Source organism: Periophthalmus magnuspinnatus, chromosome 22 (assembly GCF_009829125.3).
Source record: "Periophthalmus magnuspinnatus isolate fPerMag1 chromosome 22, fPerMag1.2.pri, whole genome shotgun sequence".
In the NCBI taxonomy this organism is placed as follows: domain Eukaryota; kingdom Metazoa; phylum Chordata; class Actinopteri; order Gobiiformes; family Gobiidae; genus Periophthalmus; species Periophthalmus magnuspinnatus.
The window spans coordinates 14,270,643-14,285,858 of NC_047147.1; the positions used below are offsets into that span (position 1 = coordinate 14,270,643).

A 15,216-nucleotide genomic window follows, 5' to 3' on the forward strand; every position below is an offset into this window, starting at 1 on the left:
AAGAAATACATTTACAGCCCATCAATTACTTACAAATAATTAAAGAATAATACTAGATCACAATTTCTACGTAAACGAAACTGAAACACAAAGAGCTATGTATTTGACACTTAATGGAGGAAAGCAGAGGGCTGACACAATCCCATTGCAGATAAATAGCAGCAAATAATTTTTTAAAAGTCAAAATGACAAATGACATTCAGTATTTTGTCTGTAAACAACTATGGGGCTGGTGAATGAAGAGCTCTCCCACACAGCTTTGGGGCACTTGCAGAAACATCCCACTTCTAGTAAAATTACATTCAGAAGTGGGAATAGGGAAAAATGTACTGGTATACACACTCAAGTCATGTTGAGGTGATCATATGTTACACAATTAGTGCAAAAGAATAAATAGAGGTAATTCTTATTTAAACATACATAGGATAGTATACAGTAATCAAACAGCTAATGACAAACTATGAACAAACCCATTACAAAAGATACTACCAGAGAGATTCCTACCACAGAATCCTCATAACTGTAGTGTATGATAAAGAATGCGTGTACTGGAACTGAATCTGTGTAATTCCTTAGTTGTCCAGGTCTGATCCATTGTAAAAAACAAACTTAAATCTGTCAAATGGACAAAACGTTGTAGAAGTGAAGACGTTTTGATGCTCATCCAAGCACGTTTTGTCCAGCTGATAGTAAAAGCCAAAGTTAAATCTATGTACAGAAACTGCCCAATCAGCTACCAAACTTTTGATTGTCATGACCGAAATGAAATTAGTGTTTTGTGCTTTGTTTAAATATGAACAATATAACTATGATCTAAATAAGGCCTTTGAGACAAGTAATATAAATATATAAATAGAAGAAAGCTAAAGCCTCCCCAGAGTCATTTGAGTTTAGAGTTGCTAAGTAACTAAACCCCGCCTTTTATTCAGCACACACATTCCTGAGACACTTCCAGCAAATGACTGTGTGTTCATTTGTGTTCATCTACACAACACAACCATGTACAGATAACAATAATGACAAAACAACATAAAAAAAATTTCATAGAAAAGCATTTTGTCTGGCACTTAAGTCTCCCATTACACTCTAAGATTATGATTCATTTGTGACTCATAAGCATCTTCCCTTCAGCTAAATTGCACTACATTTCTCAGGGTGGTTCTTAGCTTTGAATTACAGCAATGTGGTTCAGCAGGCATTATAGACCTTTAATTATATAGAAAGATTTACTTTCCTGCCCCCTACTGGTGGCCTCTCTATAGCACAGTTTATTGGGTAGTGGCGACTGACTGGTGCACCACTTTTTAAAGTGTTTTAAGTTTTAAAGGAACACTTCTGTCCCCAATCTCACTTCCTCCTTGGAGACAAAATGCTTGAGCACCATTACTGAAAGTGTGTGTTTTTATTAGTGTTATATCTCAGACCAAGTAGCCCTCTCTGCCATCGTCTGATGCCATGGCTACTCTCCTGACTCTGTCCCCTGGTCTTGGGCCCCCTCCTCTTCGGGACACAGAGGGGGTGGTCCTCCAGTCCTGTGACGACACAACTCTGGATGGACGGACTCCAGAAGAAGAAGATGACACGTTGGATGCCCTGGTGACTTCAAGCTGGTCACTGGGCTTCACAACTGTGTTCATTACTGAGGAGAAAAGGATATTAGACATAATTAAATACATAGAAGGTTAATTTGCTCTATTTTAGCCAATAATGAGTTCCTAACCTTCAAGTTGCCGTTGAACTCTTCTTAGCTCCAACAAAATCAATGCAATATCCTGAAAACAAATACTAAACTGTAAGGATACTGGCTTTGACTAGGTTAAAAGTGACATGGATCAAACCAACCTTATTTGGGGTTTTTAAACCTGGCATATCATCATCAGCAGAAATCTTTGTTTCAATTTCCTCCCACATGTCCATCTTGTCTTGAAACAGGACCCTGCAAGAACAACATTAAGTACTTAAAAGAGAACCTTCTTTACAATGTATCAAAGAACTTCTAAGAGCTCACTTTATTTTTTCACTAAGCTCCTCTGTGTTTTCTCTGATGGCACTAATGATGCGAGACAAAGGATCCAGCTGATTTTCCACTTGTACCTGTAAAGGAAAAAACACTTTAATGTAATGCTTATCAACATTAAAGAGATACATTTTTGTGGCACCTCGTGCCGTTATGCCCTCACCTCCTCTTTGTTCTCATCCCATTGTCTTTGTTGATGGTTTAATTTAGGGACTGCTTCGGCTGGACCTGCAGATGCTGAGGGGCCTCTTTGCGGGTTTAAGCTAGTCTTGGGAATATGCCCAATGAGCTGCAAAGCCACAGTTAGTCAGAATAACCCCAAAATGAGACAAAGTCAGCCTGACTCAGTACAATACAGTAGTGACCTGTTCATGAGCTGTCAGTGTAGAAATTGGTGCTCTGCTCTCTGCTCCAGTGTTCTGTGAGTCCCCATCTCCCGCTACATCGTGGATCTCTCTGGCCAGAATGGCAAGGTCTTTCGCTAGGTCCTTGCTTAACCTGCCATGAAGATAACACATTACTTCATAAGACTTAAAGCTATAGTATTGTAACAGTTTTTTCATACCGTGCAATTTCTGCGCTGTGAGTGGACCAATTGTGGTAGGATTCCCCTTCATGGTTCTCATCCTCCGAGTCTTTGCTCCGGGCCACGGGGCGTAGTGCGACCACAGGCTGGGGGTGGGGCTGGCTGCGTGGGCTGTGAGAAGCTGAGGAGGGTTGGGAGCGTTTGGGTTTAGGAGTGTTCTGGTTGGAGTCATACTCCTCATCTGAGGTAGAAGTATAGTCTGAGCCCTTCTGCCGCCTCCTCGAGCCTTTGCATTGTCAAGGGTTTTGAATTTGACAAGGACACGGTAGAAGGAAAAGAAGAGAAAACAGAACCATGAAAGAATAAAGCCATGAAGAATATGACAAAAGTCCCTGCAGTCTCACCAGCAGCACAGACAGAGCACCGCTAGACTGTGGAAGTCAACATTTGTCTGCAAACAAGCACTTGATTTGCCCCCCCCCCCCTTTTCATTACAAATTTGATTTTGAATAAATAAATGATTCACTTCCACAGTAAAGTAATGTTAAACCAGAACCATAAATGTCACCATCACAAGACTACATCATTAGGAAATCATTTGAGTCACTTACAGCACTGAGAATAGATATTGTTAGTATGCATTTATTTACAAAGTTAAAAGTTAGCAGAGGTTCATAGTCACATTTGTCAACAATTTCAAATAGAAAATATCAGATGTTATGTTCCATGTTGTGTTTTTAAATTTGTTCTGAACTTTTAATAATTGGTGGACAATAGTATAAAATAGATATTAATAGTGCATTTAATGTGGCTAGTGCTTAGATTTGTGAGTCCACAACTTACTTGCTGTGCTGCTGGTATACTTGGCACTGCTGGCACGCACTCGAGTGATGGGAGCCTTGTTGAGAGGAGCTTTCTGTGGCCTCTCTAATGGTTTCTCTCCTGAGATAGATGATCTGCGACCACTATTGGCTCTTGTCTCTGTGCGGTTAGAGGACCCTGTGCTCCGCACTGTCCCCTGGGGGCCTGATGATGCTTCATTGTCACTTGGAGTGTTAAAAGAACCAGTGCGCTTGCGGGGCATGGCCAGCATGTCCCATCTAGAGAGTTTTTTAGGTTCCTGAGGTTGTTTTACAGCATCCTGGGACACTTTGTCAGTCTCTGTGGCCTCATTGTCCGACTCTCCAAGGCGAGCGCGTCGGAGCATGGACGCCCTCGTGGGTCGAGGAGCAGACAGACTGTTTGTACGACTCAGAACCTGAGCCACTTTGGTGTTCTTGGTCTCCTCCTTTTGCAGGGGCACAGTGTATTTCCTACTGACCTGAGTGTGGTTTGACTCCTGGTCTGAGTATTGTCGACTGTCTGTGGATTCATGTTTTCCCACACTGTGCCTCAAAGTGGCAGGTTTCCTGAAAGTGTCCGTCTTGAAGCTTCTCTGTTTCTCTGCTCTGTCTGACACAGAGGATTGAACAGCAGAGTCCTGGCTGGTGATACTGGCAGATGACCTCTCCCGGTGGAAAATGGACTGCTTTTTAATGACTGAGTGTGATTTGGTCTGGCTACTTTGCTGGCTGACAGAACTGGATGTGTCCACATCAGACTCAGCAGAATCCATTCCTGCAGAAGATTCTACGTGTCCCCCCTGGAGCCTGGCCTCCAGTGTAGCCAGAACATCCTGTGTCTGTTTGAGATACGAGTGAGTGTCTTGAGAGGCAGAGCTCTGTGCAGACTCTGGGCTGGAGATGTGGGGCAGCCGGGCGGTGCTAGGCCGTTCCATAGTGAAGCTCTCTTGCCTCAGCAGAGTTGCTCCTGGACCCTCTGTGAGTTCCCCCACAGTACTGTGGCTAAAGATGGGAGCTGAAATACTGGGCCGAATTTTCCCTGGTTCTTGGCCTGCTTTCTGCTTTGTCAGTGTGGCCGTTGAGAAAGTTTTCCCACTGTGTTTCTTCTCTGTTTTTGTGGTGTTTTCAGTGTGTGTCACATTCTCCTCTGGGTCAATGCAAAATGATGTGGACTTGGACTGAAGTGTGGGATTATCTAGTTTCTTCTCCTCTGTATCCTGTAGGGGTTTCCTCCTCTGTTCAATGATAGAACCATCTCCTGAATTACTGGCATCGCTTAAGCTGTCTGGCTCAACATCATCTTGTACAGATAATCTCAGAAGACTGTCCTGAGATCTGGAAGCACCACTCTTCTCTATATCAAATGTGGACTGCATGTCATAATGGACACGAATACTGGGGGTTTGAAGGTCCTCCTTGTTTCCTGTTGAAGCCTGGTAGGTTCTGGAATCATAGGGGTCCGCACTCACCCGGCTTTGGCTCAACATGACTTTGTACCTTGAACCTTAAGAAGAGAGCAGTTATATTTTAATAAACTTAAATGTACAATAACAATAGTTTAACAATTTAGAAATCATTTTTTTCTATCTAGACTGCTTACCACTATCAGATTGTTCGATCTGAGAAGACGAGTCCAACATGGAGGACGAGGGGGGGCATTCTGTATAGCTATCTGCCAAGGTGGCCCAGCAAGACATCCACTTAGGGGGTTGGATCTGCAGGATATATGAAGATATTAAACATTACCGTTACAGGTGTGTGTGTAGGGGTGTGTGTGTGTGTATATATATATATATATATATATATATATATATATATATATATATATATATAACCAAAACAACCAGCGTTATGCATAAGGTTAGTGGGATATGGGGTAACAGTGAATGAAGTAGTTTTAGTAAGTTAGTTGTTGTTAAAAAATTGTTATATCAAATCAAGAAAAATCATGTTTACAAAAGGTTTAGATAAAAAGGCACAATCCCACATCATTTGCAAGCCTTTGAACCAACACACTGGATTCATCACTCCACTCATGTTAATTTGATCCATTGACTTCGCCCTGTGATTCAGTTAGTTTACCCTCACCAAACTACAGCCCTGCTCTCACCTGCCCAGCGCTATTCTGTCTATGCTGCTCACTGTCATTTATAATAACAGGCCTATCTGTGGTTGACGCCTCTACTTCACTTTGGTTGGTTTGCACCCCAAACACCTGCCAGGAACAGAGCATTACAAGTCAATGAGTGAAGAAATAGTGAGGACTATTAACTAACACTGCCAACATGTCATGGTTATGATGGTCATTATATTAATATTTTAGTAATGATTCTACATGACAGAATGGACAACATGCCTGGTCAATCTTGCTGCGGGCCTCTTCCAGCTCCTTGTCCTGCACATCTGCCTCGATGGTGTAGGTGCCTGCATCGCTAAGATTGTCCTCCTCATCGTTTCTACCGCTCTGAGCAATCTTCACTTCAGCGCCCTCTTGTGTCACTGATGTCACTGTGCTGTTAAGAGGCACAGGGTGATAGATGGGGGAGGAAGTCTGTGGCTGATTGGCAGTAAGGGATGGTGGGGGGCTCTGGGGGTTCTGAACAGGTAAAGCAGCTTTGACGTTCAGGGGGCTGGTAGTCTTTCTCTCTGCAGAAACATTCTGCTTTGTTTGTTTAAGAAATTCTGCTGTAAAGTCCCGGGCCAATTTGGATTTGCGTCCGACACTGCTGAAAGGACGTGTGGAGACAGAGGAGGCAGAGCGAGAGGAGAAACCGGTGTTGATGTGTTCCTCTGTCTTCTCCCTTCTCAGTGAGCCCACCCTCTGGGGACCCGGAGAGTCACTGCCTTTTAAAGGCACCGTGTAGCGCTGAGTAGGAGGAGCCTTTTCCCCAGTTGGGCTGGGGCTCTTCCTGGATTTCTCCACCTCAGGTCTGAGTCCAGAGACAGAAGTGGGAGTGGCGTTATTGGTGAAAGACTGAGAACGCTTCTTTCTTTGACTGTCATCAAAAAATTCAATGACAAAGGCCTGTTTAGTCTCAGTTTTGGTGTGATCATGAAAGGATTGAGGCTCTGGGGAGGTGGGTTCCTCGGATTCAGGAGATGCATAGCGTTCTGGAGGAGAATGGCTCTGATGTTGAGAGATCAGGGATCGAGACTGAAGATCTGATGGAAGAAAGTCATTCCCATTGGTTCCAGGGACACCAGAATCACTATGCGCGCTGTCATTCCAGTTTGCTGTCAAAGAAAACACAAGTTAGTTTAACAAGTGTGTTCATTTATCAGTCAACTTAAAAGTGACTTACAGAGTTGTTTTTGCATGGAGGGATCACTGAGTGAACTGTACAAGTCCTCGGCTTGTGACCTCCTCCTCATCATACTTGCATTACTCTGAACAAGCCAGTCCGCTACTTTACTTTCTGCTGACATCACCTCAGTGGGAGCAGCAGCAGTTTGTGCATGGGGAAACTTTTTCTGCTGGCGGAATGAAAACTTAGTGATGTGGTCCTTGATCTTCATTTTCCCTGGTGTGCAGTCATCAAACTCAATAGTGAAAGAGGCATGGCTTTGAACCACAGGAGGGGTCGAGGTGGACAGGGCATTCTCACGCTGATCAGGGATGTCCTTTGTGGGGACTTCATGTACGTGAGACTCTGGTTTCTTGGCCGGACGCTGATGGAGCTCTTTGGTCGGGATCTCAAAGTAGCTGGGCTCTCGGCGGTAAGAGAAAATAGACTTTGCCTGACTGTCAGACAGGGAGCCATTGAGGTCATATCTGGGGGAATCTTTGGTTGAATCTGTAGAAATAAAAATAATGTATAACATTATAAGATCATACGTATACAATAGTTACCAATACAATAAGCATAAGCACAAGCACATCACAGGTCTGTAGCGCTAGCAACAAAGTAGTAAACACTGTAAGTTGTGGGGTGTCAATTAAATGCTGCAGAGCCTAAGAGGAGGTAGTGGATCAGGAATAATCTTTCAAATCCGGGCAACATGAGGCCTTTAGTTAGCCTCCCTCCCCCGTACTGTATCTTAACAGGTACTAATCCATCACAAGGCACACATGCACTGTCCAATTGCATGGCATAGAACATACAGGCCGACTGTTCCCAACTGGCAGCCAGAGGCCTGCCTCTGGATTGCCACCATTGAGCTGGGACAAAAACCAGTGACATACACAGGAAAGTGTTCAATATTTAATGAACCTATATGCATTGAATCCATAATAACAACAACACATGATATGTGTGCTTGTACCTGGTGAGTCCTGTCCTGGCTGCTTCCCTCCTTTTGGTGACTTCTTGTTCTCAGGGTCCTCATCCTCCCCCCACCAGGACGGCTGACCGTACAGAGGAGTAGGCTTTGATATGGGTGATTCTGTAGTAGCTAGGAACAAAACAGATAAATACAAGGATAAACACAAACAAATCAATGCAATCAAGTACAGTAAACACATAACCAGGGAGAGACTGTGGCGGATTTGATCAGCCTTGAGTATTTATGAGGAATACTATTTATATAAGTTGCTTGCACTACTTGCAAGTGGTTGCAGAAACAGCTTATTGCACAATGCAGTGATATAATATTACAGAGAGCTACTGTCTAAATTCCCACACTCCTTTGAGAACTCTGAAAAGCAGGAAATGGGGTCAGACTGATACCAAAGACACTATGAAAGCCTTAATCCATCTTGTGTGGGAGACAAGATGAAGCTAATCCTAATCTTTAAAAGAAAAAGACTAAAGGATAATCACTGATCTTTTATCCAAATTCCACTCTTCAGTATACTGTACTATAGTCTATGAAATGCCATTGATTAAGTAGTATTTTGTACCAGACTAAGCACATAATCTAATTTCTGGATGTTATTCAAATGCAGAGGATAAACAGTCAATACAAGCAGCAGTCTAATATCCGAAACATCTGCAGAGCTTGTTGCCAGGACACAAATAAAAACAACAACACTGCAGCAGCATTCAAGTGCCATGTTTCAGTTCTGTCGCATTACACAACTCGCCATTAATAACATACTCTACACTTATACTCTATGACTGTAGTTCATATTCTTAAGTGTTTTTTACCAACATTGCACAAGTTCAAGTGTCCTTCAGAGCAGCTGTGAGATCGGATACACTCACATCCTGTGCAGCTTCATGGGAAAATGAGCAGAGGCACACAGGAGAGATAAACAAACGTTTTCATTTTTCTTTTCCGCACACAAATATACCATGTTCAGAAGGCAGTTATAATTTGTAAGAAAAAAAAACCCTCAATCACTTCTTTCATTTGAAGGCAGATTTAGTCAGTTTTATGCATGATTTGATGATTTGTTTTTCTTATCAGTGTGTTGTGGCAGTTCTAGTCTAGACAGTCGTTTATTTATCACTTTGGCACACTACATGCTACGAGAACTTAAGGCTACATCACGTGGCCTCTTTCAGCCTGAGTAAGCCAGCCACAAAGAGGTTACAGTGACCAGCTGTACACAGCCGTGGGGGAACAAGCTAAAAGTTCCAATGTTCTACTAAATGTACCAGGGAACATGATCCACATAGGCACTAATATTTTTCCATGGAAAAGAAGAACTGTTGAATTCCACTGTGTCTTCCAACTTTGTTCACAATGAAATTTTGTATGTAATGTATGGTTTGCCTATATGAAGTTAGCCAACAGTCAGTACATGTGTTCCACCTCCCCATGTTGAGGCGTGGCATCCACAGATAAAACTGCATGCTTCAACCTCAACTGCTCTGGGAAAGCCTGACTCATGTAGGCACACTCCAACTCCTACGTCAACAACACGAGCACACGAAAATCTATTTATTCAAGCAAGCACAGACTCTTTAGCTCACATGTGCAGTCTAATCGAACAACAGGGGAGCCGATGATAAAGAAGGATCCTCATCCAGGGATTCAGACAAATACAAGCTGACCATGTGGAGACAAGACTTCCTCTTCCTGATGCAGTGGAGCATGGTATTCAAATCTATTGCAAGACACAGAGTTCACTAGAGCCAGTGCAAACAATGACTTCATCTCAGTTGTCACAATGGCCCAAACCACATGATACAGTTTCTTACAGCAGTGATAAATCAATGATCATACCAGACATGTACCTGTGCACGAGTGGGCCTTCCTCTCCGCCCTGTTCTGGACCTTGGCTTTAGAGACAAAATCCTTGCTATTCTCTGGACTATGGGGCAGTTTCTCCTTTGTCTTGACCTCCAGAGCTTTGATACTCAGCTGCAACTGGCTGGTGTATTTTTCATGCTAAAGACAGACAGAAAGCAGGATGTGAGGACATTTCTGCTAACATAGAAAGTAAGGATGCAAAGTTTAAAAATAGAATACATTCACTAAAATCTGCATTTAAAGTTCAGTCAACTTACTTTAAGAGCTTCCTCTGGTACTTTATGTTGACTTTTCTCCAAGATATAGACGTGGACATGTGAAGCAGGAGTCAAGGAATACTTATAATTTAAACTTAAGGCAGATTTTGTTTTTAATGATCAGTGTTTTAAATCTTGTATCAGTAATCAAAATATACAAGTACCATCATCTAACAAGGAAGGAATTGAATGTATACCTGTGGTCAATACCAACCTAGTGATCTATTTCAGAAAAATTCAATGGTTGTATCCTGCACTGCTTTTTCCCCAGTTATCTCAACAGGATTTCAACACTCACAGATTGCTGCGCAGGGGTCAAAGGGTGCAACAGATTTTCAGTTTGCTGTGGCACATAATCTCAAACCCCTGACTGAAAACCACTGGGGGATTAACATACCAGAGCAGCCCAACACCACTGCCTAAAAAACACTTTTTAAACCATACCAATGACTGCAGTGTTCAACAATTCCAAGTAACAAGGCTGTAAACAAATGAAGTGGCGCTAGTCAAGCAAAGCACAAAAAAAAAGGACAAATGCAAATTTACCAACAAAAGGATATCGTAACCGAAGCGAATAACATCTGAGAGCTTGAGTGTGATGTAGGTTTGGTCCGGGATCCTCAAGTCATTCACAAAAGTCTGCAAATAAATAAAGAGTTGTGTTCACTTGATATTACTGCACAGTCATTCATCCATCCATCCATCCATTTTCTTCCGCTTATCCGGGGCCGGGTCGCGGGGGCAGCAGTCTAAGCAGGGACTCCCAGACTTCCCTCACCCCGGACACGTCCTCCAGCTCCTCCGGTGGGACCCCAAGGCGTTCCCAGGCCAGCCGAGAGACATAGTCCCTCCAGCGTGTCCTGGGTCTTCCCCGGGGCCTCCTCCCGGTGGGACATGCCCAGAACACCTCCCTAGGGAGGCGTCCAGGAGGCATCCTGAGCAGATGCCCGAGCCACCTCAGCTGGTTCCTCTCAACGTGTAGGAGCAGCGGCTCTACTCCGAGCTCCTCCCGTGTGACCGAGCTCCTCACCCTATCCCTAAGGGTGCGCCCGGCCACTCTGCGGAGGAAGCCCATTTCAGCCGCTTGTATCCGCGATCTTGTCCTTTCGGTCATTACCCAAAGCTCATGACCATAGGTGAGGGTAGGAACGTAGATTGACCGGTAAATCGAGAGCTTCGCCTTCCGGCTCAGCTCCTTCTTTACCACAACGGACCGATACAGCGACCGCATCACTGCAGACGCTGCACCGATCCGCCTGTCAATCTCACGCTCCATCCTTCCCTCACTCGTGAACAAGACCCCGAGATACTTGAACTCCTCCACTTGGGGCAGAGACTCACCACCCACCCGGAGAGAGCAAACCACCTTTTTCCGGTCGAGAACCATGGCCTCGGATTTGGAGGAGCTGATTCTCATCCCAGCCGCTTCACACTCGGCTGCAAACCGCCCCAGTGCCTGCTGCAGGTCCTGGCTCGAAGAAGCCATCAGGACAACATCATCTGCAAACAGCAGAGATGAAATCCTGTGGTTCCCAAACCAGGCCCCCTCCGGCCCCTGACTGCGCCTAGAAATTCTGTCCATAAATATAATGAACAGAACCGGTGACAAAGGGCAGCCCTGGCGGAGTCCAACATGCACTGGGAACAGGTCTGACTTACTGCCGGCAATGCGAACACAGCTCCTGCTCCGGTCATACAGGGACCGGACAGCCCTTAGCAAAGAGCCCCGGACCCCATACTCCCAGAGCACCCCCCAAAGGACACCACGAGGGACACGGTCGAATGCCTTCTCCAGATCCACAAAACACATGTGGACTGGTTGGGCATACTCCCATGAGCCCTCGAGGACCCGATGGAGAGTATAGAGCTGGTCCAGTGTTCCACGACCCAAGAACACACACGCACAGTCATTCAGTGACAGCATATTTAAAACCTTGTGGCATTTCTGTTAAAGCTGTTGAATAAGGTGCTTTTTTCCAGTCTAAAGGTAATCGGTAGCACAAGATTAGGATGTTATATAACTACTAACCATTTGTTGAGTATTTAGTTATGTACTGCTTATGTCTCGTGGGTATGTTTATATACTTTGCATTATATTAATAAATGTATGCAATAGTAAATTCTGAATAAAGGAATACATCAGGTATCCACAAATAGGTAAACATACATTGATAATGGTTGATTTATTGCAGACGAAAAACAAAAATGTTTCAGATTTCAGAGAGAAATCCATACTGTTCTGCTCCGATTAGTTTGGCTGTAGTAACTACTGCACATACAACCCAGTGTCTCTGAAAACAAAGAGCCACTTCTCCTACTGCTCCACAGAGCACTTCACTGGGTGCACTGAAGTGGCAACAAGGCAAAAGTAAAAGTCAGTGAATGAAAATACTCTGATCCTGATACCAACCCCATTCAGGCTGCCCAGGTCCTTCACCATGTGTTCATCCGTCTTTGGGTCGTAGTTGATCACAGCATGTTGTTTGTCCACACTACGAGACTGTAAAGAGAAACATAAATCACAGCTAAACATACAAAAGACAAACACTTGCGCTTATTCTGTTTATTATGACCAGTCTGTTGACCGCTAACAAAGCATGTGATTCACTGTGAACTGGTCCCACTCCCAATTTCCTGCTCATTAGGGACTCTGGGCCTCTTCATCAGAAAGAATAACACAGATTGAAGCAGACTGTCAACACTGTCCACAATATTTGGCTGGTCCATTTCTTAAGAACGCACCTCTTCTCCCTTGCATTTGGTTCTAGCTAGAGGCAGGGTATCTTGGCATTTTGTTGTTTTATTGTTCTTTGCCTATTTCTCATATTTTATGTATATCTGTTTCTGTTTATTATTGTTTATCTAAAGTCGTATTGTTAAGTTGTATTTTAAATGTGCTATATAAATAAAATAAACTGAATTGAATATAAGAGGATACATTTGTTAGGACAGTGCCTATGTTATATATCCAACACAACACTGTTGCCATGGAGAGAATCTCCTAATATATTAACTAACTTTTATTCCATAAATGTGCAATCTTTATATTATACATTATATTGTATACTCAAAAACTTGCATAGCATTAGAAAGCAACTGCATAATTTGTGACTGAGTGCAAGTCTGAGGTCTTACAGCTAAATTTGGATTATGGGAGGCGCTCCAATTTACCCGCTGTGGTCAGGAACATTTTTTCTGCCCATAAATTGTTAAGAAGTATAAACAACAACAGTGCAGACAAGTGCATTGGTATATATATATATATATATATATAGATTTTAAAAAGGTTTTGCAGAATGCTTTGGAACGTAAAGCATGGAAAACTTGACAGAGGGGAAGGCTTTAATTGTGTTAAAGTCCTTGTTTAAAAGATTGACAGGGCAACAGTGAATGGAGGGACGTTAGACTGGTTACACAGTCACAATTACAAACACAGAGAGCATGTCTGGCTCTGCTCAGCATATATTCACACAATGAAGTGAAGAGAGGTGAGGAATCATGTGACACATGGCTGCTGTTTGCTGTGTAAACGTTATGGTGAGTTTCTACCTGCAGCATTAGCTCGCAGTCATCCCGACCCACGAAGATCATCTCCCGGGGCAGCCGGTGGCGAGTGCCGGAGCTACTCACCAGGAACCAGGAGGTCACACTCATCTTGGGGCCACGAGTCAGGACCTTCTCAGCATTCTACCAAAAGATAAACGCATCACTGACAGTCAACTCCAGTGTCTTACCAAAAGGTTTAACTTCACTTAAATGCACTATCTCTTCAAGATTACAGGACACTATTTATTCCAAGTAGTGCAATCAAAGCACACCTTAAGTGAGTCATTCAGGATTGAGACACAAAGAATAGAACGGAGTTTGAATAGTTTTAATGCATTCACAACTGACAATGACTGAATTAGAATTAAAAGGCAAAGGAAAACAAATAGCTGTGAACATCCAAACTCAGGATAGTGGAGCATGCTGGGGAACCTGCTGCATAAACCTGTCCAACTCCTTTACAATCCATTGTTTTCAGAAATGGTGAAAATGTAGGACAGTTGCTATAGTGATACAAAATATTATATTATTTGTGTGAGTAAAAAGTCCTCTAAAGTGTTGCATAAAACAGGAAGCCAAAGCCATAGACGTGTAACCTTGATACCTTGTTGTCACGGTGATAGTAACCACATATTAAGAAATATAATATGGCACAGATATAACCCCAGGCCAGATGTAATCATTTGTTCTCCAAAAGTAGCCAGAAAATAAAGCAGAGAGGGGACATGGCTCCGGTGACAGAGAGGAAGGCTGTGGGCTAGCAGCACTGGACCAAGCTTCTCCTCGCGTTTGAACCAACAGCGACATACCTGAAAAATCTCTTCCGTTTTGCTCCCAAGTAAAGCCACGGTTAACCTCCTAAAACAAGCACACTTCGACGACCGACTCGTACAAACAGCAGGTATCAGAGCACAGGTAAACGTTCATCACACCCTCTCCTTCCTGTGGGAATGTCAAGTCGAAACCCTCCTGCCCACGGCTGACGTACGCTGCCGGACCAGTCCCATCCACTGTCCCGCACGGGCGTGAGCAGAGAGGCGGAAAAAACGAAGAGGTCCCACTCTGCGGCTGAGCTCTGTGCGGAAAAACACCAAGGTACAAACGCCGCTCATAAGCCACGCCCCAACGTCTCCCATTACGTCAAATATGATTCTGCCCTGTGTTTTATTTCCATGCTATGTGCTGTACTATTAAAAATACAGCATAGACCTTCTACTTGTAACAAGTGTCGGTGCTTTTACACAGCCCAGAGGTCAAACTTGAAAATAAATGTGTTCTTCATAATACATATATAATCCGTCAAGGTAACAATAATGTGTAGGTTATTTGCAAAAGTTTTTAGTTTTCTTCGTGTTTTTAGTGATTTATTTTATATTGTGTACATGCGTGCGTGTGTGTGTGTGTGTGTGTGTGTGTGGGGGGGGGGGATCTGTTAAAATATGTGTGCAATAGGCTGACTCCAGAAGATGGCGCTATTGATCTAATTTAGAAGAATACGTTGACTTGAACGTTTACATCACGTGCATTGTTAAGTGTTTTACTGAAGTGTACAGGCTGTTTTTCAAGCTATCTTCAAAAGTGATTATTTCATCTCCAAATGGCTAATTGCCTATCTTAAGAAGTTGCAACAAAGACGAGATCTGTTTATTTCAGTGTTTGAAGAGCACTTGTATTGTCTACCTTGAAGTAAGCAGGGGGATTGGATTTTACTCAACAGGTTGAACCTGTTTATGCCTTTGTCTCAAAAATCCCTTACCCTTAGTTGCAGCTGCACATGGCTCATGATTTTCACACTGTTAAATTCTGGAAGTCTACCACGGATTTACTCTTGTAAATGTGTCATTGTTTATTTTAGTGTGCGTCGTTTTGTGCCTCTAGTGACCGTTTATG

General features: G+C 43.4%; 1 protein-coding gene across 1 annotated transcript; it reads right to left on the bottom strand.

The window, feature by feature from the left end:
- Nucleotides 1-17: 17 nt before the first annotated feature.
- cep170ba (centrosomal protein 170Ba) lies at nucleotides 18-14,319 on the bottom strand. The gene is made up of 19 exons (XM_055231087.1): nucleotides 14,136-14,319; nucleotides 13,330-13,467; nucleotides 12,191-12,280; nucleotides 10,341-10,419; nucleotides 9,781-9,839; nucleotides 9,508-9,661; nucleotides 7,649-7,777; nucleotides 6,688-7,179; nucleotides 5,742-6,619; nucleotides 5,496-5,600; nucleotides 4,986-5,100; nucleotides 3,387-4,889; nucleotides 2,583-2,829; nucleotides 2,383-2,515; nucleotides 2,181-2,306; nucleotides 2,009-2,094; nucleotides 1,843-1,936; nucleotides 1,721-1,772; nucleotides 18-1,639 (listed from the first exon to the last, which is right to left on the bottom strand). Exons 2-19 carry the CDS (start codon nucleotides 13,432-13,434, stop codon nucleotides 1,419-1,421), a joined length of 4,668 nt encoding a protein of 1,555 aa, XP_055087062.1. The 5' UTR covers nucleotides 13,435-13,467; nucleotides 14,136-14,319; the 3' UTR covers nucleotides 18-1,418.
- Between the last annotated feature and the right edge of the window lie 897 nt (nucleotides 14,320-15,216).